The sequence below is a fragment of the Cyanistes caeruleus genome, chromosome 26 (genome assembly GCF_971803275.1).
Source record: "Cyanistes caeruleus chromosome 26, bCyaCae1.hap1.1, whole genome shotgun sequence".
NCBI classification, from domain to species: Eukaryota; Metazoa; Chordata; class Aves; order Passeriformes; family Paridae; genus Cyanistes; species Cyanistes caeruleus.
The window spans coordinates 3,105,312-3,131,210 of NC_141726.1; the positions used below are offsets into that span (position 1 = coordinate 3,105,312).

General features: G+C 44.8%; 2 protein-coding genes across 6 annotated transcripts in view; both read right to left on the reverse strand.

The window, feature by feature from the left end:
* Positions 1-35: 35 nt before the first annotated feature.
* Positions 36-8,492, reverse strand: TEKT2 (tektin 2). 5 transcript variants are annotated; one of them, XM_086863479.1, is made up of 10 exons: positions 6,157-8,492; positions 4,932-5,103; positions 4,440-4,565; positions 3,595-3,800; positions 2,957-3,100; positions 2,363-2,477; positions 1,917-2,024; positions 1,396-1,539; positions 1,115-1,194; positions 36-434 (listed from the first exon to the last, which is right to left on the reverse strand). In XM_086863479.1, exons 1-10 carry the CDS (start codon positions 6,378-6,380, stop codon positions 233-235), a joined length of 1,521 nt encoding a protein of 506 aa, XP_086719605.1. In that variant the 5' UTR covers positions 6,381-8,492; the 3' UTR covers positions 36-232. The 5 variants fall into 5 exon arrangements, with proteins under 5 accessions (XP_086719605.1, XP_023796745.1, XP_023796747.1 ...); XM_023940977.2 differs by having other exon boundaries at positions 6,127-6,261; XM_023940979.2 differs by having other exon boundaries at positions 6,096-6,178.
* A 2,523-nt stretch (positions 8,493-11,015) lies between these two features.
* Positions 11,016-25,899, reverse strand: part of AGO3 (argonaute RISC catalytic component 3) — a 29,883-nt gene continuing 14,999 nt past the window's right edge. Inside the window, exons 9-19 of the mRNA XM_023940981.2 lie at positions 25,491-25,610; positions 24,878-25,000; positions 24,188-24,321; positions 23,569-23,753; positions 23,136-23,295; positions 22,389-22,479; positions 21,396-21,590; positions 20,930-21,064; positions 20,256-20,357; positions 18,989-19,188; positions 11,016-17,989 (exon numbers count right to left, since the gene is read on the reverse strand). Of these exons, the coding sequence (XP_023796749.1) occupies positions 17,881-17,989; positions 18,989-19,188; positions 20,256-20,357; positions 20,930-21,064; positions 21,396-21,590; positions 22,389-22,479; positions 23,136-23,295; positions 23,569-23,753; positions 24,188-24,321; positions 24,878-25,000; positions 25,491-25,610 (1,554 nt within the window). The 3' untranslated portion in view covers positions 11,016-17,880. The remainder of the gene's footprint in view (positions 17,990-18,988; positions 19,189-20,255; positions 20,358-20,929; positions 21,065-21,395; positions 21,591-22,388; positions 22,480-23,135; positions 23,296-23,568; positions 23,754-24,187; positions 24,322-24,877; positions 25,001-25,490; positions 25,611-25,899) is intronic.

A 25,899-nucleotide genomic window follows, 5' to 3' on the forward strand; every position in this document is an offset into this window, starting at 1 on the left:
GAATCCAGCTGGATTTAATCATCGCGGATGACAACTGGGGACAGGCCCTTTATTGTTTATAAATCTCCTCGGAGCGCGGGAGGCTGTAAACATCATCTAAGGGCCAGACAGTTACAAAACAAACTAGGAGGAGAATTCCATTCTCCCAAAACGCGACACAGATGTCGCTTTTCCTCGCTATGGAACTGAATCACCGGGAGTTTTCCCCCGCGCTTGCACAATTCCCTGTAGGCTAAGCCAGCTCCAGCTGACTCTTCCTCGGCAGGTTCCTGGTGCGGTTGATGGCATCGACCTCTGGTTCAAATTTTTCCACGGGGACCACAAGCTTTTTCCGGGTGTCCATGCACTTGTTGTCCAGCTGCAGAGAATTGGTTTTGTAGCCAATATCAGTCTGAATTCGGTGAAGTTGTCGGTAAAGAGCATCCAAGGCATCCCTAGGAATGAGCAGATGGGACAGGAGCTGGGATCAAATGCTGCAGTGCTTCCCAGGAACAGGCTCCCCAGGGAATGGTCACAGCACTAAGCCTGCCAGAGCTCAAGGAACATTTGGAAAATGCTTTCAAGCACAGGGTGGGATTGTTGGGGTATCCTGTGCAGGGCCAGGAGTTGGTCTCAGTAATTCTTGTGTGTCTCTCCCAACTCAGGATATTCCATGATTTTAAACTGGACAGGAAACACCCAACTTCCCACTTTCTGGCAGCATTTGGCCCTGTACAAAGAGCAAACTCATCAGATACTTATTGTTTGGGGCAGTGAATAGCGAGGCTGCACACTGCTCTGGGAGGGCAGCAAGAAATGTGCACCCAGGGAGCTGCCAGCACACAGCAGCACTTCTGTTCCTTCCTTGTTACTCTCTTTTTTTGTCCCTTTTGGCCCAGCCAGGGCCTGGATGAATTCAGAGTCAAGCAGGGGTCAGAGGAGCCTCACTCCCATTCCAGCACAGACCCTTGTGCCTGCATCCCGCACCCACCAAGCCCAAACACTGCTGCCCCTCATGAGCCCAAGTACCACGAGCACTAAGAGGCTGGAGGCGTGCCCAGAGCAGGGACACCCACAGCCTCATCCGCTCAGGCCCGTGCTGAGCACTGCTGTTCCTGGGCAGCAGCACACTCACTGTGACTCTGTCCGCTTCTTCTGGAGCACACGGATTGTCCCCTCCAGCTGCTGGACCTCGTCGGTCAGTCCATACTGAGCCTGCAGGGAGGAGGGGACAGCACTTAACAGGGTGTTGTCAAAGGCCACAGTTCCTTCACTTCCCTCTCCCCCAGCTCTGACATTTCCTTGCTGTGCTCTGTCACTGTAGGATCCATTGCTCAGCTGCTCCAAAACTCATCCATGTTTTTCAAAGCCCCACTCCCAGTCAGTTCCCTGCAGGGACCACGCCATGTGAGGTACCTGATCCCGGCAGAGTTCAATGTGGGGCCGGTATGTGCGCGTCTCCAGGCGGGTGTGAGCCACTTTCAGATCCAGTGTTCTCTTCCGGAGATCTTCCTCCAGCTGCCGGATCTCCTCCTCCATTTCAGCAATTTCCTCCAAGGTCTAAGGATAGACGTGTCATGAGGGACAGCCCAAGATACAGACTGGGAAACTGCTCCTCATTTCTGTGGGAATGTTACTGTGCTGGATAGATTTTACTCAAGGGCTTCTGAGGACTGAATCCTCGGCTTCTATATGGATCAGGATGTTGCTGCTGAGACAAGGGGTGAGATAAAAAGGCCCAAACCTGGCAGTGCTGCCAAGCAGTGCCAGAAAAGCACTTATGAGAGGTGGGATACTGCTGGGGTTGTATGTGTGCCACTGAACAGCAAACGTGTGGAAACTATGCTCAGGCCAAATCACTTTCCATGTAACAAACAGCCTTTGGGATTCCATTCCCAGCCAGGGTTGTAGTCGATGACCAAAGAAACAACACTTACATTCTGCTCCTGCCATCTCAGCTCACTAAGGGCTCCTTCCATGTCTCTAATCCTCTTCCTCAGTGCGAACTCTGTAGCTATACGCTGAGCATCCAGCTCATTGTTTGTCTGAGGAGAGAACGGCTCCAGTCACACATGGCTGCAAGGTGTCTGTGTCTCCCCCAAGCTGTGCCTGGAAGGCTGGGACAAGCCCAGGAGCAAAACTTGGGTTTGGTTACTGCCACATGCGTGCAGGTCACACTCCCCCAGCAGCCAAAAGGCAGGGATCAATGGACAAGGACATGTCCTCCAGCTTGCTGAGACTGCTACAAGCTCTGCAGTATAACCAAACTCCTACTTAAACTAGGAGGGCAACTGCTTCCAAACAGATACAGAGACATGCCTGCTACTCTCCCACACCAGATCCAGAATGGCATCACAGATTCTGGGCCAAGAGAGCAGTTTACCTGGGCAATGCTAAGTGTGATTGCTCCTCGGAGATCAACTGAGGCTTTCATTTCTGCCTCAGCATGGTCCTTGTTGCACTGGCTGTTCAGTTCCCACTCATGAAGTGCAGTTGTTCTGTGAACAAATCAGTTACAAAAATAGTGTTTGCAAGACATTCTAAAGGAACCACCTGCTGCAGGCCAGGATGGCAGCACAAAATTATTCTGGAGGTCACATCTTGCCTAATCTCCTCAGAAACTGAACCCCATCAGGCCCAACATCTGCTCCACCCAGGGACACATCCCAACCATGGAAGGGAATGCCAGGCAAGTGAAAATGGCACAGCTCAGGGGGACCAGCTGCACAGAGGTGACACCACCTGCTGAGTGTCACCTACAGCCAGACAGGAGGGAGGCAGGGCACCTGGCCCCTGCTGGATTTGTGGCAACAAAGACTATCTCCCAAAAGTCTGTGGCTTCCCTATGCCACAGCCAACTTCTCTTTTGAGCTCTCTCCAAAACTCTACCCCATCAAGCCCCACAGCATGGAAGTAAAAAGTATCCCCGGGCTCGGGGCAGATTTGGCCACACAAGGACAGATTTTTTTTTCCTTACCCGTCTGGGATCCGTGTTGGATTGACCTTGAAGGAGATGTTACCAGAGGTGGGATTGAAGGACATGCACTGCCGATCAAGTTCCAATGTTTCCACCTTGTGCCTGTGATCACAGCTCAGCTGCTGACGAGCTTCCTTTAAGAGACTGCAGAGAACCAGGCTTGAGTCAGTGGGAAGCAGGCCCAGGGCAGGGGCAGCTCACAATTCCCAAAGCTTTCATCACTGTGTCAGTCAACTTTGTGATGTAAATTATGAGCTCCCACACTCCCTGGGAAATGGGCCCGACCTACCCAGCAGTGCCTGCCTTGCTGCCTTGGACCCTGCACTGCTATTGCCCTGGAGAATGGAGCTGAAAAGGACTCCCTGAGTATCAGGGCCTGGGAGCATTTAGGAATCAGTGTGGCCACTGATTCCTAAATGGGCAGGTGGTACAAGAGATCTGGGACAAAATTTCCAAAGGGTGATTGTGAAGTTGCCCTTGACACACCCTTCCCTGCAAACCCCAGACCCTGAAAATCATCCAGGGCTCGTGCATAGTTCCCTGCCTGCCTGCCCATCTCAGCGTGGCATTAGAGGCAAATGAAGTATCTGGGACCAAGCAAAGAGAGCAGTCATCAGCCAAAAGCTGTCACTCCTCACCAGAGCTGTTTGAAGGCATCATCCACTCGCTGCTGCAGCTCTTTCTTGGTTTTCTCAATCACCTTCACCTCTTTGAGTAGCTCCTCTTCCACAGGATCTCTCACCACATCAATGTCACGACGACTCTCACGGAACGTCAGGCACTCAATGGCAACATCCAAACACAAGTTTTTTGCCTGGATGGCATTTTCTGCTGCTTCCTTCACCTGGAAGAAGCAATCAACCATGTGTAGGAGGGATCTTTTAGAGATGGGAAAGAGAAAGGAAGGGGAACCCACCCATACCATCATTAAGAGGGATCACATTGTCTTTGCAGTTCTGAAACTTTTATCAAGTCTGGAATAAAAATTTCCAGAGCCAAACACCATAGTTCTCTACACCTGCTATTTGCATTGAGAATCACACCTTGCTGGGGATTAACAACTCCAGAAGCAGCAGCAGTCTCTGGGTTTAGAACTCACAGTATCAGAGATCTCCCACTGCTATTCTCTATTTAAACCCAAAAATTTTTGAAGGATGGTGTTAACATACTTCTTATTATCCTTCAGAGATTTATGTCCAAACAAAAAAAATCTACCCAGAAATCCAAACAGGAGCATGCAATATACAGCTGCATGACATGGCTTGGCTGAGCCAAGAACATAGTGGTTTGTTTTCCAGGAAGTCATTCCATCAAGTATGGATCTCAGTATAAAATATATGTATATATACACAAATATATCTAGTGAGAAGCCCCCCCTTGAACTCCAGATGGGCTTGCCCACTGCACAAGACAAGCCTCAGTTATTTCACATCCCGTGTTGAGAGTGCAAGTTCATTTCCAGCCATCTGCCTTCCCAACATACTTTGGTTAAGGCATCAATTTCCAAATCAATCTCTGGGAGGCATTTGGCCAGGGCCTCTCTCCATCTGTCCACGCTGATGATACGATCATTGAGGCGGGTTCGGCTGTTGTGCTCATCCCATCTTGCCTGGAATTAGAGAGAAATGCCATTACTCTTTTTAAAATTGTAGTTGTGAATCTTGCTGAAGCCCTTCCTCATTTTCAGGACTGACTGAGCCTCTCACAGGAATACAACACCTTGCCATTTGGAATCACAGTCATTTACACAAATGGAGAGCACAGAGAACATGAGTGCCAGTGAATGTGAGAAACACACATGAGGGATTTCATGACAGTACAGATACATCATTGCAGGTGGGTTTACAGGGAGCAAATGTCCATATTTAGCATGTTCTGTACAGGTACCCATACACCCAAATCTAAACAGTCTCCCCAGCTCCTCAGCCCACTATCCTGACAAACCTGTGAGCAACCCCTCTGCCAGAGAGCTCACCTGGTTGCCAGTTTCATTGCGGAGAGCTCGTCCTTCCTGCCGGATATGATGGGAATTAAAACGCTGCTGTTCGGCATCAGCTGAGATGAGGAGGGAGTTGTTCTGCCAGTCCGGCAAGGTGAAGCGCTGGCCTGGCTTTATACTTAGTGAGGCCATCTCGCTGAACAGGTGTCTGAAAGAAGATTTACGTGTTTATTCATGGAAATGCACCCAAAATTGAGCTGCAGCCAAAATCTACAGAGCTCTTCAGGAGAAAAGCAGCAGCAAGCTACAACCTGGCACCTGGCCTAATGCAGACTCAAGTCCTTAAAATGGGGAAGCACAAGGGCAGATGATGGGAGCCATCCTCTGCCCTGGGCCAGAGGGAAAAACCCTGTGCATGTGTCCCACCTGTTCCTCCCTAGGAATGGAACTGTTTTCAGGGACAAGGAGCTGCTCACAGCACCAGCTTCTATATAATATTTACTGAGTTTGGACAAAAACAGCTGAGGACATGACAGATTTTGTTGTGCTACCACTGAAGGCTCAGCCCAGGGCTGTGACCCCAGGGGGCTCCAAGGCTTTGAAGGAACAGCTGAGTTTTTAAGCTTATCCTTTTTTCCAGCACACCATGCACAACGGGCAGAAACTGCAGACCCCCCCTCCAGAAGGTCCAAGGAGCTCCCGAGGGGGCTGCAGGTGCCCAAACCCACGGTCAGGGGCAGTTCTGGAACAAAATCCCTTGGCAGCGGGATATGCCGTGTCTGCCGCAGCCCCCGCGGGCACAGAGCGCTGGGCCGGAGCTCCTCAAGCACAGCCACCGACATGAAGTTGGGCTGACGGGGATGTCCAGGCCAGCAATTCCTGAAGGGAAGGAAGCCTCGAGGGAGGGCACAAAGGGCCGCGGGGCACAGGGTCCCGACCACAGGTGGAGGGGAAAGACGGAAAGGGGAGAAAGAGGGAAAGGGCTCAGCCGCCAGCTCGCAAGGGGCCTCACCCTGGCTGGTATGAGGGCATTCAGCTCCTCCGGACCCACCGTGCTCCCGCTTCCGCCTCAGGGCTGGGCTGCTCTCTCCCCTCACCGTTACCGGCCGATTTCCCCCCTCTCCACTCACCGTTCCCAAATGACCTCCACTTTCCTCTCACTTTTTCTGGTCGATCCCCTTGTCCCCCCTCTTCCCTCACCGTTCCCGGCCTATCCCCGCTGTCCCCGCACCTTCCCGGCCGATCCCCGCTGTCCTCTCACCGTTCCCCGCTCTCGCGCGGGGCCGTTGCCGGGCGGCCCCGGCGGGTGCGGCGGCGGCTCTTGGGCGGGTGTCGATGACAGGGACACCACAAACTGCAGCAAAGCAGCGCCCAAATCAGCGCCAAATAATATGGTTTTAAAAAAATCCCACGAAATGGCCCATAAAGCAGGAAGGAGCCGGGGGTGTCCACTTCCAGAGCCCTTCCCATTTCCACAGCAGCCATCCTGCCCCAGAATGGCTGTGGGCACTTCGACAAACTCTTGCCTTTTTTTTTTTTTTTTTTTTTTTATTTTTTATTTTTTATTTTTTATTTAGTTAAACGGCATTAAAATACAAAGTAGACCAAAAGTAAATGGTTTTCTGTCCTTAGATGTGCCTGGTGCGCCTCTGTCCACATCTCCCCAACCCAGACCAACACTTCCATCTGCTCCTTGCTTTGGGAATAAATCAAAATGATGCAAGTATAAATAGTCTCACACACGTGCATTTCAAAAAAATTTTATTTTTCAAATGAATACAGTTCGTTTACAATACACGCAAGTTGATGGTATCTATAGCCAGCAGAGATCGATGACTGCTGTGTCTTATACACAGTCGTACAGAGGTTACAGATGCCTACGAGAGGGAAGGAACAGTGAGAGAAGTCGACATTTTACTGTGCTGGAAGGAAAGCAACTCTTGCAACAGGTAGAAAATTTTGGCAAGAACAATTTTTCCAGAAAGGGAGAAGGGGCAGAGGACACGGCTTCTGCTTAGCAAGTACATCTCAAACACCAACACGTTCCCTCCCACCCCGCACGGCTGCAGCCCACGGTACAAAGAGGCACACATGGTCAAGATGGTTAAGTAAAAATAAAGGCTTTTACCAGTTTGTTTGCTATCCATCTACAATCTATTTGTGCAACGTCTCAAGTCACAAGCTCTACTTTACTCTTGAAACATTTCCCTTTTGCTTCGAAAGCCCCCAGGACCTTCATGGTGGGAACACATTCACGCTCCTGCTGAAGCAATGGGACACCAAAACAGGGGAGCAGTTACCAGCATATGAGAAAGAGCAGACACATGGGAGAGGATCAATCCACCAGGACTGGTTTATTAGAATTTCATTCAGAAAAAGAATCCCAAACAGCATGACTTTTTTAAAACAATTTAAACACATGGTGTTAAATACACAAAATTTCTATGTGTGACATTGCTTCCAGCAGTCTCCAAAACTAATACAGTTCACTGGCCAGTGATGTTTATGGCACACACAATGCCACCTGGGCCACCTTCTGAAAATCCTTTAATATTAGCTCATAACCAAAAGTTACCAATTACTGTGAAAGTTCTGAAATAACACCTGCTGACAGGCAATGTCCTTGTCCATGATCACGGACCTCCAGCCAGGTGAACAGCCCAGTTTTTCCCCATCAAGCACCGTTTATCCATCATGAGGCAACCTGGGGAGCTGAACTACTTATACCAAGGGAAAAGAAAAGAACATCAGGCAGGAGGGTCCACACCCTGCAAGCCCAAAGTGTCACTGCTCCCCTGGAATGCTGATCTGTACACCAGTGCCTGTAAAATCAACATTTCTGAGTCAAAACTCACTCTGCCTGCCCCACTGCTGTGCTGCAGCTCACTTTCCACATCTGCCTGCAAACAGATACCAAACACAATGAGCTAGAAGCAGGTTCTTCTACAGGAAAACATGTAGCTGTCTCAAGGTGAGATTCAACACTGAAAACTGCAAAAATGAGAAGATTTCACTGAAAAACAGAAATCACATTTTAAAAAGAGTAAACACTACAGCCACAGGAGAGAAGTGATGCACAAAAGCGAGTACCCAGAAGAAGCCATTGTGCACTGCAAAGTTGCCAGAAGCCAAACTCCATCTCTGGCATTCTTCCTCTCACCAAGTTTTGTTGGTGTTCAATTATCCTCATTACTTCAGGAGCAATACTCAAGTTTTCACTCTGCTGGAACACCATCAGGTTCCAAAACTTCCAAAAGTTCTTTAAATTCAGCATTGCTTAAGTGGGCATCACTTTGCTATTACATCTGAGTGGACACTACCTACCAAGACATGTATTTTCTACCAAAGAAACTGGTTTTGAAGATATTTAAGAGATTTGTAAGTGTAAGCAAAATGAAAGTTTATTAGTAACTATTTTAAAAGCTAACTTTTGCACACCTATACTGAAATGGGTTGTGGATCTATGATTTATGGGCAAGCATGGCCCTAAACTCAATATACAGCCATATTTTTGTGTTGCTAGATAGTGTTACAGAATTAATTTTCTAACTGCCAAATGCATTTGAAAGACCTGCGTAATTCTCAGCAATGAAAAAAAAAAAACCCTTTAGTTTAAAAAACCCATTTAATTTCAAACTTGCCCTCTGAGCATCTGTTTTACAACAAATGGGTTTGTTTAAAGAAAGCAAGATGGCAAACATGGGACTGACCCCAAGGGGCTTCAGTCTTGGGCAGAGCTGCAATGGGTGGGAGGCAAGAGCTCCACCTCCCAGCAAGAATGGGCTCCAAACAACTGGATTCACTGGAAGATGCAAACATGCAAGAATTGCATGGGTTTGTATCATGAGTTCACCCTGTCATGACATGGTTCACCCTCAGATTACCTAGTAACTTACTCTCATAAGGTGACATGAATCATCACAAACATCTTCTAGATGATAAATGAGGCAGAATCGTTTCCCCCAGGTCAGAAAGGGAACCTGCTTCAGAGCCAGCTGATTCCAGAACTCCTGGCTGGCCAACTTACCAATGTCTCAAAACAGCTTCAAAGAGAACCTGGGGGAAAAGCTCTTTCATTTTGGTCTGAAAACCCACTTTTTTTAGCAGCTTAAAGCCCAAACTGGCATCTGAGCACACAGGTGCCTACTTCTGCACAGTGCAGTGTCTACAATGGGGATCTGGTGTCAGAGGATGGGGGATTGTTCCTCTTTCCACACCCAAGTGACCACATGATTCTGTTCCCAGACACAGCCACCCCCCTGCTGCTGGCAAACTCCTTTTTGAACTTATCTGTGATAAGCTTAGCTGTGATGTTTAATCCTCACCTCCACGTTCCCACTGAGTCAGAGCTTTGCACTGCTCCCTGACATTCACTGGACAACATTCCCCATGTCCCTGCAACCTCCATGTGGGTGGAGAGGGGAGAGGCAATGGAGTGTATGGAAAGCTGCAGGAGCACAGTAAAGACTGAGGACATCACTGGACAGGCAACATTCAAATAAAGGCAGAATTAATGATTCTCATTAGATAAACATATCAAGGTTAAATTTTATTTTAAAAAATTGCAAGTCTACCAGGAAGTAGGTTTATTTGATGACATTACTCTCCAGAAACCACTTATTTTAAAAGCTTCTCCTCTCTGGGTAGTTCTAATTCACAAATAATTCAGGGCTTGCTTTGATTAAGTAATTCAACAGAAATCCAAGTCTGACCAAGGACTTTGAGCTTTAAAAACAAGAAAAATACTAACCATCCTACCAATGCAAGTACAGGTTTTTCCAGCTCTGTTCCTGGTCAGAAAAAGGCACATACTTGCTCTCAGTGAGTTTAAGTCCAACACAAAAAGTTCAGGATTCCCAAGCTCACGTCTGATGTTCCCATCAATGTCCCTGAAAGGTGTGAGCTGATCACAGCTCACCTGACACCCACCCACCTCCTACCCAGTCTTTTGTTTCTACAGGCTTTTTTCACCATCCCACCCTCACATCCAGAGCTGATCCGTGCTCCACTCAGTAAAAGCAGCCTCAACATGGCTAATTCCATACAGGCAGTGGAGGGAGAAAGACCCTGTTCAGGGAATGGGGAGGTAAGAGCTGAGTAAAAGCAGAGCAACTGCAGTGCTACAGCAAAATGACCTCTACACTTGCCTGCTGCTGTTCCTGGGTACACCTCCAGGTAACCAGCACTCTCTCAGGGCACCTGTATTGTACAGAAGGGCCACATATTGCTCACAAATTTGAAAATCACAACTCCCTTGGGTCACTGCTGTTTGAACCAGTGGATCCACTGGAAATTGCATCTGTTTCACCCAAGTAAGGGATTCCAAGGTTTGGATAAAACCACAGTTTGATTTCAGCAGGGAGCTGTCACAGGCACTGCCACCTGCTTGCAGCACAGTCCTGGAGAAGAACAGGCACCCTTAAAAATATACAGGAACATGCTTTTTCCCTCATATATTAGTTTTTGAATTAGCAGTCAGAGAATAACAGAGTAATTTGGGTTGGAAGGGATATTTTAAAGCTCATCCAGACAAAACCCCCTGCTGTGACCTGGCACCTCTGGACCAGGTTGCTCCAAGCCCCAGCCAACCTGACAGCTTGGATGTTTTCAGGGATGGGGCAGCCACAGCTTTTCTGGGCAACCTGTGCCAGTGTTTTATCACACACATTGTAAAAAACTTCTTAAATCTAATTCAAACTGACCTCCCTTAGTTTAAAACCATCACCCTGTATCCTGTGGCAACTGGCCCTCCTAAAAGTTCACTCCCATCGTTCTTACAGGCCTTTTTAATTACTGAAAGGTACTGAAGGAAAACACCAACTGTCAAGTTTTGCTTTTTCATTTCCTACAGGAGGCAAAGGAGGCTCTGCTGCTTCTTCATTAGCATCACTATTCTGTTTTGATTTTCCCACTTGGTAATTTTTAAAGTCTGAATAACTCCTACTGCACTCTGTTACTTTGAGTCTGCCCTTTCAGCCTCTTCCACCTTTTTTCTTTCCCTTGTAAACCTGTCCCAACAGCCACAGGATCTCAATGTCCCACAGGTTCTCCATCTCCTTGAGAAGGTCCTCCCTGTCCACCTGCAGCTGCTCCTTTGTTGTGTTTTGGTTTGCTGGGTTGTTTTTGTTTTTTTAATTTTGAAGTATTTTAATGTCTATTTTTAGTGATTTGTTAGCTCTTATTTAATTTGGATACTTTAAATCATCATGCACCCTCCAACAACTGCAACAGAAACACTTGTACTAGAATTAAACCTCCCATGTGGCAGCTTATGGACACCAAGGCAAGAGATTTGTGTCCAACAGAAAAAACTGCTTTATCAGGTGCAAGTTCATTCCTTTAGATAGAAAGAAGAGGCACCAACTTTCCTTCTAAATCTCAACAGGTTCAGTATGAATGAATATACAGGTCCAGTATAAATGAAACAAAGCAGCTGGTTGACAGACAGGGGAGGAGATGGAGAATATTGCTGCAAACAAGCTGATGGTGTAAGGTTTTTGGCCCTTTTTAGTCTAAAAGATAGAAACAGCTACAACTAAAAGGGTCAGCAGACACAGTTTTGGCTCAGAATTTAGACTGAAAAACGCTTTCTAAACCTAGCCTAGTAAAAATTGAGAAATTGGAAATATAAAATAATTGAACATCATGGCAAGCTTAAATACCAACACAGTGGCACTGGGCACTGCAATAAGACAAGAAAGTTGGTACAAGCTACAAGAGACATTGGATCATGTCTCAAACTTTAATCAGAAGAAATTGCAGAGCAGAGAGTCAACTTGTGCCTGGGGAGCTGCAGCATCCCCTCAACAAGGTGTGGGCAACTCAGCAAGGGCATTGCCCAGTGCTGGGATTCTGAACCCCATGTATTTTGCTGACTATGCCAGAAGTTCTGCTTGCTCCTACAAAATCTGGACATGAACATATTCCTGCAAAGAGACCACTTGGGATTACTCAGTGAGTTCTGTGGTTAAGCTCCTGATATTTAAAAATATCCTGACATCAAGTTATTCCACATCTTGAATGCCCAACACTATAAACAGTAATAAAATGCACAAAATAATTTTAGTTGTAGAGAAACAAGGTACCAATGAAGCACTTGTCTATGGCAAGCGGGTTAATTGTCTCCTCTCAAATACAACTGGTTAAGTCAACTTTCTTTGGAGAAGAAAACCAAAACACTCAGAAACTTCTCCTGCCTAAAAATAAGTGTTAAAAGCAACACACACAGCAGACACATAGACTTATGAGCTGCACACAGACCACCAATAAATATATAGAAACACCACAATAAAGGACAAGGCTCATCATAAAAGAAAAGTCCCATAACTGCTATTCAGACCGATACCAAAAGAAAGGGAAGTGTTTTTTGCAGGCATGTGCAAGCACATTACAGTGTCATCAAAGCACAACTTTGCTATTATTATTACTTTATGCAGCATTACAAGGTTACTGAGGTGCAGTGTTTAATAGTCTAGTCTACAGCTTTTCCTGACTGCAGGAACGCTCACCAAACTCACCATGGACCTACCCCCTCTGTGGCATTGCCCAGCCACCAAGCTGCTCCCATCCAGAGCATCCAGATCTCAGCTGGAAATCAGAAGACCCACTGACCCATCCTGAACACACACAAGCCATGTGAGGACCAACCATCTCCCAGGCCATCCTTAAGACATCTTTCAAAGACACCCTTCAGTTTGTCTCCATCTTTGGGAATGTGCTTCCCGTAAGAGAAGACATTCTTCGGGAGGTATGGATTCCTCTCAGCACCAGTTATGTCCCCACGGCTTCTCCCACACCCCAAACCCCCAGCCCCCTCAATATGAAGAGGTAAATCACATAGACCAAACCCAACCTAACCACAGCCTACCAGCTGAATTTGGTGATCGTTCCTCAATGCCTCTCCCTCCAAAGGAAAACACCTTCCTGGTCATTCTTGGTCCTGACTCAGAGAAGCTGATGCTTGAAAGTACCTAAAAGATACCATCAAACACTTGGCATTTTCAATAATTTATCTTAAATTTGCAGCCACGTACAACTGGAAAATAAAAATCTACAGCACCATCTTCTAAAAAGGCACTTTCTGAGGACTGTCTTGCTTAAAAAAAATAAAAGTCACTCCAAGTTTTAAACAGTGGAACTGCTTTGTTTGAAAAAGACCCTACGGTAACAACCCATGTCAGGTGAGGGGGTACCTCAGACAGGATGTGAAAGGCCAGGGCAAGTGGGATGGAAAGTGGATGGAGTCTCCCCAACACTCTCATTCTTGCCAAACCAATGCTTTGATATTTTCCCTTGAACGCCTCTCCCTTACAATTACTTCCTCTCCATATGCACCTTAGTCTACTCGGGGGAAACAATTTGGGTTTTAGTGTCATGAAGATCGGGAATTTAAGATTCTGCTTAGGAAGTAAGATGTAGGATCCTGTATCCATCTTGCTCATACCTCAGCTACAGAAAGCACAAAATCTTCTACCAGCAGAAAGCATCAACGAGCTCAAGCTCTAACCACGATATTTTACAAAAACAAGGAGTGAATTGGCTAAGTGAAGTTTGATTTCAACATGTGCCAAACCAAAAATGATATTCCGAACACACAGCATCAACCTAAAGTACCATCTTTGGGTAGAAAAGACAGACAGAAATCTTTCCCTTTGACACCCCTATGGAATTTTTCACTAGATCAAATCAACCTGCCAGTAGCAGCCATGAAACTCCACAGCACTGAAAGGGACAGAGCATCAGAGCCCGGCCTGACCAGAGACCACGATGGCCATTTAGAAATGACCACGTTTGAAAACTGAATTTACAGGTCCAACATACATAATCTGAGCTTTTGATTCCTTAGTTATAAAAGTGCTTTGAGTAAGGTTCTAAACCCTCAGTTCACAAAACAGGGAAAATACCAAAAGTGGACAAGATATGAAGAAAGTATAAGAAAAGGGGGGGGCGGGGGGGGGGAAAGGCCTCAAGCTTGAGCTTGGAATTTCACCAGAGTGAACTTTAAGACTAGTAGAAAACCAGTATTTGTAGCTGGAATTTTTACAGTAGACTACATGGTATCTCATGTTGAACATTTTATAGGACAAGTATTTGTACATAAAGAAGTGAAAATCATTTAGGACCAAGAGCATCTTGAAATAATTTGACTGACAACTTCCAGAAACCCATTTTACTCCTGAAAACCATTTCTGTGGCCAAACTCCCAAAAGAACACTGGAATGAATCCTATAAAAATAACTTTTGGACACGTGTAACCAGATGACACACGGAACAGTGACACAGCAATCCTGAGTCAAATGGCCACAGCTCAGGTCCCTAGAAAGGGAGAAAGGCGACTTACAGTGGAGTCACTCCTCCTGTTGGCAAATGTCGCAAGTTTAACGCCTCAACCACAAACATTCTATGATTCTCTCCAGCTCTGGATCTACAGTGGCCAGGTGGGAGGTTTGGGCAGGGCTGGCTGTGTGAGGAGGGGCTTGGTGATACCCTGGGGCTGCCCCCACCATGGGAGCACTTAGTGGCACTTGTTCAGTACAAGTGAGGTCTTGATGCAGTGTCTGAGGAGACGGGAACTGCTTTTCTCCATAGGCAGAAACCCGAAGCCGGTGTCTGCAAAGCAAGAAGAGCCATCAGCCTGTGCCCATAACCCTCTTTGGACTATGCACAGCCAGCTCCCAGCCAGAAAGGGGGATCTGCTGTGCCACTCAAGATTTCCTCAAACAGCACATAAAATTTGAGATTTTTTTTTTTTTTTTCTTTTTCAAGGAGAGCAGGTACAAAAATAAAAGAAATCCATATACTCTGAAAATATACTGGAAACTGCCACCACAGATGAGGTACCATTTATCCCGACCCCCCACCCCCAAACTGCAAACATCAAAATATATATGTTTTTAAACAAAAGAAGAATATCTGGCTATTTAATCTCAGTTAAAATGACAGCACCCTTTGTTACACTTGATATTTCACACCATTAATTCTCTTTTGAAAAAAACCCAAGATATCTAACTAACCTTGATTCCTTGCTTTTTTCCTCATTCCTTAGTGCAGTAATTGTCCATCTCCATTTAAATAAATATAGCAGCTACAGCATCATAAATGTGTGGCCCTCACAACGTCAGTAACTTGATATCGTAATACAAAGAAGTATCGGCACTTGACGAAGATATTTGCAAAACTAAGGAGAGATTAAAACTTCCAAATACTCTTCACATGAAAACCAGGTACAATGTTACCTTGAAAACTGAAGTCACTTTGCCAATGAAGTTTCTTTAGTTTTTGGTGAAAGTAGGGAGCAAAAAAGCTTCTCAAATCCGAGTCACTGAGCGTGGGCAGGATGAGAAGCAGCTTTGAAAGGAGAGTTAGAAGGCTTTGTAGAAAGGAATTTTCAGCTAAATGCCAGAAGTCCACAAGAACTCTTTGTAAAATTGTTTTCTTTAACAAAAAAAGTTCTCTGTTGCAAAAGAAATTTCTGTATAAAGCTTAAGCTGAACCTTTTACAAACGGCACTGCTACTGAGAGAGCTTTAGGAGAAAAGTGTCAGGCCACAGACTGGAGAAAACATCTGAGAGACTCACTGAGAAACTCACTGAGAAACTACCTCACTCAAAGGACTTGGTTGCAGCCTCCTCCCTGCACCACGTGTGTCCGAAGGCACTCGCAGGGACAGGGCACTCTGAGCTGGGACCCCCTGGCTCTGGGGGCCCCTACCCCTCAGGGCCCTGCTGAGCCCCCCAGCCACCCCCACCTCCCCTCCGAGCACCCCAGTCATGCCCACCCCCACCACTGTTTCCAGTGCAATTTTAGCTTTGCCAAGTTAGTATTTTACATTATTTTCCTTGGTTTTGAGAGATAAAATAGGTATCTACACCAGCTGTTAGTAAAGCTCTTGCAGACAGTGTTGTGAGCAGCACTACGGACATTTTCATACAATATACAAACACACAAAATACAGTACTTGGTTTTTCTGGCAGAAAAAAGGGGGTTCATGCCTGGTGAAGCAAAATGGGCTCAGATTTTAGGCTCAAAATACAGTATATTGGCAAACAGCGGATTTGTTGAGAATGAAGAGAGAAGCTACTTAGACCAACCAGGTTTTCATGTGAGAGCAGGTGGAGGTCGGGAGGGCTGGGATCACAGCAATGCCCATACAAACAGCTGCAGTAAATATACTATGAACCAGTGCAAATAAAAACAGTCAAAAATGCAGTTCACAAGTTTACAAAGTGCAAAACTACCCAGTCCCCTTGTTGAATAAATGCTTGTCTCTGACATCTTAAACATTGGTTTTAAAGTGGAATGAAAGAGTCCCATTGGTTTGTTTCACATTTCGGTAATTTAACATGTTAGAACTATCCCAGCCCTCTTTATTTGCAAAGTGAAATGAAGTTACCAATAACTTAATTTTAAAAGGAAAGTCACTATCAAAGAGGAAAAAAGCCTAAAAACTTTTATTAGTTCCAGACATTTTACTGATGTCAAATAGGTTTAACTAAGCATGTAAAAACTGAGATCTTAATACAAAACCCTGTCCATTTAATTCAAATATGCTCCACATTTCAAAGCCAAAAATAAGGCCAATTCCTTTGTTAAATCAAAAGACTGCAGCAACAAGTAAAGCTTGCAGAAGTCTAGAAGCATTTTTTGTATTTTATTTTGATTTAAAAAAGGAAAATTCAAGATTCCTTCTGACTATAAAACTTTCCTTTCAAAATTAAGGCTTTTACTTTGTCCTTTTAAAATCCTGGAGGTGTCCATTCTCCCACAGTCCGTGGTACAGACACTGCTTCAGTACAGCTCAATGGACACAGTTTTTCTTTAGAATGCTTATTGCACTAAAAGATAGCAAAACAAGTTGTCAGTTTCTTTTTTTTAAAAATAAACATGATTACATTTCTAAAAAATAAAAGTTGCTGTTGACCATATGTTCTGTAATAATTAAATTAAAGCATTATTATTATTCTAATAAATAGAAAAGAAACAAAAGGAAGCTAAACTTCAAACACACATACATATGAATCACATTAAGGTGTGAGAGGCAGCAAGTAAAGTAGCAGGTTTCTTTTTTTTCCAAAAAGACCTTAGCTCTAAAGTTTCAGTTCTGGTGATTACTGTATGTCATCCCAGAAAACCTGGGACATCAGATCTTACATGAAGCTTCAACAGATTTGACTCGCCAGATAGGAAAAAATTGAAACTTTTGGACTAGGTAAAACAGCAGCTTTAGTAAATTCCCCCAGGGAGCAAGAAGAGTTGGGTCACTACTGCCTGCACATGAACCACGAGCTTCTTGGATTGCTTTTGAAAGGGAACTCTTGGAGCTGAGAACTCCAAAGCTGTGAGAAAAGACACAAAGGCAGCCGTTGGCTAAATTAGGTTCAAATTATTGGATTAGTGTGCAAAACATCTTCCCCCACTCACTGCTTCCTAGCTAGTGTTGCATTCCAATGCACTTGGATATGTTCACACATTCGAATGCTTGATGGCAATACTGAGAGAAAGATTCCTCAATGCATGGGGTTTAAAAACTTATTTTCTTTTTTGCACACTTCCCTTCTCCAAACAATCACTGTGATTGTTCCTAAAAGGTGGTTTGTTTTTTGTTTTAAATTACACAACAGATTTTAGTTTATTATTACTTATTTTTTTGCAACAATAGTTGTGCTGCCGAGCAACTTGAGGTAAAGGCAGAAGAGGGTTAAACTACGAGAAATAATAATTAAAAAAAAATTATGGCGGTGCTTCCCACAGGAGCCCGCCCCAAAAAAGCAGTTGGCTGGTTTCATATTGCATAATAGTGCTGTGTTCCTGGATGAAGTAAACAATCTTCCTCGTGTCAATTTAAGGGTGAGCCTCTCGCCCCTGCACAGCGTCAGCTCCAGCACGATGGGAGGCACAGCCCCTAAACCAACCCCCTGGAAACATACATTGTATGTGGCTTAAGTTCTCAGTTCTCCTCTCCGTGAGTGTCTCCCGGGTCATTGACTTAAGCGAAGTACATCGTGCGTAAGGTGTCTTGGTGAATCTGTACAGCCTTCGCCAGGGCCTGCGGGTCTCGCCCGTTGCTCTGTCCTGACACGTGGCTCCCTTCAGCACTGCAGGGAACGAGGGAGAGACAGGCAGGGCTGTAAATTGTATTAATTTGGATCAAAAAGCTGCTTCTGCATCTCTTTGACAGAATCACTGAGGCTGGAAATGACCTCTAAGATCAAGTCCAACCTGTGATTGATCCCAACCACATCACCCAGCCCTGAGCACTGAGTGCCATGTCCAGTTGTTCCTGAACACCTTCAAGGATGGGGCTCCACCACCTCCCTGGGCAGCCCCTTCCAATGCAAATTTCTCCTTTGCGTGGAGAAATCCCTCCTGATGTCCAACCTGACCCTCCCCTGGCACAGAATGAGGCTGTTTCCCCATGACTTGTCCTTATTACCTGGAAGCCCAACCAACCCTGGCTGCACCCTCCTGTCAGGGAGTTGTAGAGACTGAGAAGGTCTCCCCTGAGCCTCTTTTTCTCCAGGCTGAGCCCCCACAGCTGCTACCCAAAGGACTGACTCTCCAGACCCTTCACCAACACAGCATGAGTGTCAGAACTGGACACTGAGAAATATCAACTCATATTCACCCAGCAACCTTGAAGCTTTTGACAAATCTTTTCACCATGGCTACTCAGCTTGTTCAGCTAAAAATAAGCTTTTTATAAATACACTGATGGCTTGAAGGTTATAGAATATTTCTGACGTACAGAGTTAGATAAGTGGAAGCACTTAACATTTGGTTCATTCATGACTACTCTGATCCTATAGCAAAAAAACTAAATCCTTGGCTTGATTCCCTCAGACCACGTCAGAGTCATAACTAAATACTTCAGTAACTGAATTATTTTAATCTGAGTGTTATTCATTAAAATCCACCAACCCACACTGGTTTGATGTAGAGCAGCAGCTGCCAGGAGTGATGATCTTAACATCAGTCCTAGAGGCAACAAAATCTAAGTGCAAGACCAGCAGGAACTGCCCGTAGTCAGGTGTCTTTAGGCCTGACAGTAGAGGAGAGCAGTGGGGACTAAACCCTGAGCACAGTCTATGATTTACCTGTCGTGTTCCTTGTCCACGAGGTGGTAGCGTGCTCTGAATGCCACCAGGTGAGCGTAGTAGGCGGGCGCAGGGATGGAGACGGAGCGGGTGCAGCGCACATATGTGTGGCACAGCTGGTACGTCAGCAGCTGCAGCTCATCTGCTGTGAAACAGTTGTCATCCCACAGGACATGGTAGTGGGAGGGCCGGCTGGTTCCCTGCAGAGATGGGGATGGAGGGTCACTTCTCTGGATTTCCATAAACAAGCCAGGTTTTGATGTTCAGAAAGGGCCAGACTATCTAGCGTGAGCTCCTACATAACAGCAGCCAAACAAGTTCAGTTTTATGTCGAGCCTAAATGTATTTACAAATGAGTAAGTCTAACATATACATGATTATATTGCTCTAAATGTTCTTGCTTGGATAAAACCCCTTCTACATAACCCTCAGTGATCAGCATCTGCTCCCAACATGACTGAACCACAATTACAGCATCTTTTACCTACCTTCAATTAAACTGTTTCTCACAGAGGAACACCCCAGAGAAATAACCAGTGCTTCCACAGAGAAACATCTCAGAGAAATAACCAGTGCTTTTACATCCCTCCAGCTCCTGAGCACCCTAATTGCAAGTATGAACACTAGAAACTCAAGTTAAATCTTACAGTGCACCTGAACTGGGTAAATAGTTGTGCTTTAGCCAAGCTAAAAGTTTCTCTTTTTAAAAAAAATACATCTGAAGTATCAATTTAATTGAGGTTCTTTATGCCTTGCTATATTAAACACAATGAGCTGCAATTTCAATAAATTTCTTTTTCCAAGGGGCCAAAACCACCTTGCTCAGACACAGTGTAAAGATTGACAAAAAACCCACCAAAATTATTCAAAACTGGAAAAGAAGTAATGCCCAGCCAATCTAAACAAAACTGATGACAATGCGGTCAGACTCACATGATAAAAATCTACAGAACAAATTTTTTTTTACATTTTAAGCAAGAGCCTGATAAAAGCTGAAATCTTTTTTTTCAGAAATAATGTTACAAAATAAAGTGGCTTCTTTAAACACAAACTTTAAAAAGCACCACTTACCATCAGTGCAAATTTAAACACGTAGCAGAGACCACCTCTTAATCAAATCATTCTCCAAGTCCCACAAAAATGTTTTATCTCAGATAAAACCAAGCTAACAGAACATTTCCCCGCTAAATAACTGTAATCAGGTGTCACAAAAAGGAGAAAAACAATGTGTTCTAAATTCACATTTACTTACACAAAGCGACCATACCTGTATTCCAGCATGGCTACAGAGGTAAAAATCAAATTCGTAGGGGTGTGTAATGTCTGTATCTACAGTTGTCCCAGCTGGAATATTGCCACTGCGTCCAACCTAGAGAAGAGGTTTGGTAAGTGTGGCCTCAGCTGTTTGTAACAGCTCAACTGTAATAAAAAATGCAAGCTTCTATTCACCACTGGCAAGGTTTCAGCACATGAAGTGCCACAGAACTGTGTGGAATGTGCCACTACATCAGCCTTGGAGATTTGACAAGGACACTGGATGGCTCTCCAGCACTTTACACAACACTGCACCTCCAGCACATCAGAACTTTCTGGCTCAGACAGAAGAGATGCACAGATATTTGTATTTAGAGTTGTCAGCTTCAGTTTGGATTGACTAACTCAGAAAAAAGGTTCCACCATTTTGTACTTTCTTCTATTACAACTGCTGGAGATTGGTTCTGAGTAGTCACATGGACTTTAGCTCCAATGAAAGGTTTGTGGGGGTTTTTAACATACTTAAGGTCAATGATTTTTCAATTTGAGGCCCCATTTTATCAAATCAACACCTCCTTGCATGCACGTTCAACCAGATGGACAGAAGCCCATGCTAATATTTTCTCCAGCAGCCTAAAAGCTTGACATGAAGCTTTCCCAAAAGGGTCCTCAGAGGGCAGTGATTACCCTTTCTGTTCTGTCAGCACAGAACAGCCGTGTATGGTGTCGCTTCTGCACCACAATGTAGGTTATTCCAGGCTGGTAATCTTTCTCCAAACTGATGCAGGCTTCTCTAATGGCCAGCAGTTCATAATACAAAACCTACAAGCACAAGAACAGAAGAATTTAGGTTTTCTTTCCACTCTATCCTATATACACCACCTACTAACTTGGTGTAGTTAACAGTAGGCACAACTTTAGCACACAGCTGGTAATCTCAGAAAGTACTTAGAGATATGTGGTTTCCCAAATTTGAAGACTTCTCCTTCCCAGACAGGAAAACAGCTGCAACTCTTCTTACCCAACAAGATTAAAAATCTCTCTCCTTAAAAGTCTCAATTATTTTGTGTAAACGTAAGCAACTCAAACAGTACAAAACAAAAGACCTGCAACTACTACGGAGTAACAGAAACTTTCAAGAAACTGAACCAACCTGTCGGAACTGTCCCTCAGAGACCCCGTCCCTGTAGAAGATGATACGGGTGGGCTTGAACCGTGTTGATTTGTAGAACTGGATGAGCAGCTCTCTGACCATGGAGGCCAGGTCCTGGATGATCTCCTGACGGGGCCGCTGGACCCTCACTGTGGCACAGTACCGGCTGGGATGAGCATCCATGCTGCCTACAACCTGCAGGGAGAGTGCAGCAGGGAAGGGGCTTCAAGCTCAAATCTATACCAAAACAATTAAAAACAAAAAAGCCAAGAGCAGCAAGTACAAGGTATTTGTGCTAGACAACAACCACAGTAACACTTTCAACAGGAACTTGTATTTGGTACAGGTTTAACACCTTTTGCCCCCAAGCAGCCTGAAATGCACCTGCAGAATTTGTCTTCTCACTATGGCATAGTTTTATAATCCAGACAGACATTTTTTTTCTGTGATGTCTTCTCACCTTTTACACTGAGAAAAACCTCAGCTTCCCTTAGTTAAACACAAATGCAGTTTCCATAACTGCAATCAATGACAACTAAAATACCAAGGAGACGAAGTAGGAGAGGATTGACCAAGCCTCCAATCACCACCTTGAGTTCCTGGACTGTACCAACACAAAAGGTAAGAAATATCAAAAACATTTCTGCCACATCAGGCCTTTAATTACACTTTTCTCCTTTAAAAAGACAAAAAATGTTACTAGCTAATCTCACCAAGCTGTGTTATTTCCTTAAGAGTATTTCTGCTGAAATATATTATTTAACAATGCCATTTTACCTTGATTTAAAAATTAAAGAGCTAAGAAACCACTCTGAAATATCAGGCAGTTTTTTCCTTTTAAATACATGATTTTTAATGTCATTGGGAATCTGTACAAAGAACTGGCATAAACCCTGAAAAATATTTGATACAGATATAGTCCATGAGTTGCATTTACTGTTCTAACATTTACCCAAGATGAAAAAAATACCATGTAAATTTAATAAAACTTACAGCAGCAATGGAAGGCTTCTTCCCATCTCCAGCTGGAGGGTGAGTGACATCAGCTCCCAAAAAGATCACTGGCTGCTGGAACACAGAAGGTCTTAAAAAAAAAAAAAAAGTGCTAAGTCACACTTGTAGCTGAAGAGCTGCTGCAAGGTCATTACTCACCGTGGGGGTTGTTTGTGTCTCAGCCTTATCAGGTACCCCGGCCAAGGCTCAACAATGGGATCTTTGTGCACAAGAGGTGAACTTGGAACCCTCCCCAGCAGAGTCCAAAACACGCTGCAAACACACTGCCAGAACTGGGGCATGATTCTGGTGGGGAGCAGCCTCAGGCCTTCAGCGGAGTGGCACAGCCAGGGGCTTCAGAGGCCCTGGGGGGTCCCCTGGGCACCACTGAGCTATAGCATACACATTACACTGCACCAGCATACACATTACACTGTTCTCCAGTACCTGAGCACCAGGATGGTCTTACACTGCCTTTAAAATATTCTTCCTCACACAACTGTTCCTCATTTCAGCTTTGATAGTGATCAAACATTTGACAAGAATCTTGGCTGAAGACCTAATGCACAGACCAACCACCACTCTGAGCCTGTGCTGGAAGGAATTTAATTCTACTTCAAATACCACATACTATTATCAGAAGACTATTTTAACTTAAAACTTGGCCACATTTAAATTTTGGGTGCTAAGCAGCAAATGTAACCACATCTGTTAAAAGAAAACCCAGCACAATCTCCAGAGTCTTACCGTTGATGAGGTACAAGGATGTTGTTGATTCCTCCTAGTTTAACGTTAATCTTCAGGCACAGGTTTGAGAGGGTCTGTGGAGATGTTTTAATGACATTCTTGACCTGAACACATTGTGTGGCCATTCCCAGCAGTGTATCTCCCACGCGCTTCACCTCCGCTGGGAAGCAAATACAAGGAGACAACTTGAGTCCATTCGAGGTTATTGCTGCATTTCCACCTTAGCTAAGTCACAATAACTTCAGAGTACAAACTCTGCAGTAACTTCTAACTTATCTGCATATTCAGACCTGCTTCCAATTTATCTTCCAACACAAAACAGTGGTTTCTAATACTTAAGGGATGGTTCTGAGTGATTTTTAACATATGCTGGGCAGCAGATTTCTCCAAATGATACCTGACATAACAGGTGAAGACAGAGGTGTGCCCTTACCATACACAGGTGTCTTCCCTGGCAGGATGACAATGATGAGCTGAAGCCCTGAATAGGTGTTCTTCAGGTGTCGGAACATGGGCTCCACGCTGTCTGCACCCTGGGCATACTTGCAGAAGCAGGGCTGGCCCTGGATCGGCATCCCAGCATCCTTGGAGATCTTGCGCAGCTGGTCTGTGAAACCCCTGCAGATGAGGAGATTTTTGGATTTTTGCAGTAGCAACAGTACATGATAACCAACGCACAAAGGGACAGAACCATCAAAGGAGGACGATTCCAAATAGCTTTTAAAACAGCATTGAAAAAAAGGTTTGTTATGTGAAGGCTGTACAGCTGTGAAATGCCACAGGCCAGAATGGGTTAAAAAGTAGTCTAGACACCTTCAGTACTTTGTTCAAGATGTCAGAAGGGACTATATACGGTGATGTCACAGGACAAACACCCCACAGTGTACCCAGTACAGTGTTTTGACTGTAGCTTCCAGCATGGAAGCACACCAGCCCGGATTCTCACCCTAATATCTCACATTGAACCCAGGTAAAATGCTCATTGTAATCCTACATTCATGTTTCACTCCATTAAGAGAACAGTTCAAAGCCTGAACCACAACATGCCTTACTTCAGAATTTCTTCTCTGCACTGTCTCTGTGTTGCAAAGCAAGCTATGGCCCACATCTTGATCTCCACCCCAGTGTGGAACTGTTTCCCTCGCATGTCCCACACGCCGTGGCTTGGTGTTGCCACGGTTCGATTCTGGGGAAACAAAAGCAACAGACACTCAAGCGACTGAAAAAGAAGCAGCCAGTGCTATTTGCAGTTTCAGGATAACAAAGAAGAGCTTATTATTCAAAGTCTGATCCCTGTAGAGTCGAGGTGTGTCGTTCCGATTGGGAACAGCTTTAAAGAACGACATGAACTCTCAAGGGAGTTTCAACACGAGAATTCTCTAGTTTATTGCTCTAGGCTTGTCTTATAGACAGATACGTGGAAAGTACAGAAAGGAAACTCTTATTAGTTAGCAAAGTGCTACATTACCATCATTGGTCAGGGGCACACTACCCCCCTGACCCTCTCCTGCAAGGGAAAACAAGAGGACAGACAAACAACACCTGGCAGTTGTTTTCTGTCTCTGAGGATTGTTTTGAAATCCTCCTTTGAATTTCTCAGGCTAGCTTCTCAGGCAGGACTGAGAGGCCATGGGCCTGCAGTTTCTGCAGCTCCCTGCAGCCTGTTCCAAAGCTAGCATCCATAGAGGTGTACAAGAAATCACTCCTCAGAAAGGAAACCAGAGGAAAAGCCAAAGCCTCACCCGTCCTCCGTACTGCAGCATCGGGGCTGGGAGCACACGTCCTGTCACATGGGCCATCTCATCACGCACTTTGAACTGGAACTCTTGGACAAATGGATCTGCATCATAATTTGCACTTCTCACCTAGGAGAGATTTTTCCATGTTAAATGGAAATGTACATGTTACTTTACATGTTATCTGATTATAATCCATATAACAAGCCATAGGCTAACAGGAACATTGCAGATGTGTTCTTACAACAATTTCATTGAAAAAGGCTCAGACTTGACTGCTCAGCACTATCAACCCATCCCCAATGAAAAAAATTACTACCATGAGATATATTGGATGAGATGGTTTCTGTTCCCTTCATTATGCAAGTGCTCATTTGGAGTTTATTCGTTCTAAAGGATTTTTTTGAGTGTTTCTTCACAGTAAATTAGTTGTAGAGATAATAATGCAAGAAAGAGCCTGTATTCATGCTATCATTGCAGGCCATTTTAAATACATTCTATTAAAAAAAGTACTTAAAATCTATTCAGCTAAACGACAAGGAGGAATGAAAAGACTAGGAAGTTCTGCATGGATATAATCCAGCCCAGTGTCCCATGGAGCTGGGATTGGGGCACTCACCAGTCTGCTGATCTCCTCCTGCCTGTCTGGGGCAGACCTGGCTGTCGCTTTTATCATGGTTGATGTCTGATTGTCTGTGAGCTTCTTGATACACCGCTGGCCTGCCACGATGTTACACACCTGCACGGGGAAATCAGAAGCATTAATTCACATCAGAAGCACTCAGATCACATCACACTGTACACACACCACACTCTGCTGTCACTATAAACCACAAGCCCAACATGTTTAAGCAACTTCCTGTTCTTTCTTGTATTTCTACACTTTAAAGCACTTTAGGATACAGACATTCTTTAGTCTGAAATTAAGAGGGTTGAACATGTAAACCTGTGAACACACTTGTATTGCAAAGAGCATAAATTCTTAATGTTTTGCAAACTGATAGAACCCATCCAAACCCAGCTGATCA

Excerpts from the sequence above, each read along its gene's own strand:
- TEKT2 (XM_086863479.1), bottom strand. The coding sequence starts at position 6,380 with ATGGCTGCTGTGGAAATGGGAAGGGCTCTGGAAGTGGACACCCCCGGC. Across the intron at positions 5,104-6,156 it reads CCGCGCGAGAGCGGGGAACG|ACACCTGTTCAGCGAGATGG; the intron begins GTGAGAGGACAG and ends ATCTTCTTTCAG. Across the intron at positions 4,566-4,931 it reads GCAATGAAACTGGCAACCAG|GCAAGATGGGATGAGCACAA; the intron begins GTGAGCTCTCTG and ends CTCTAATTCCAG.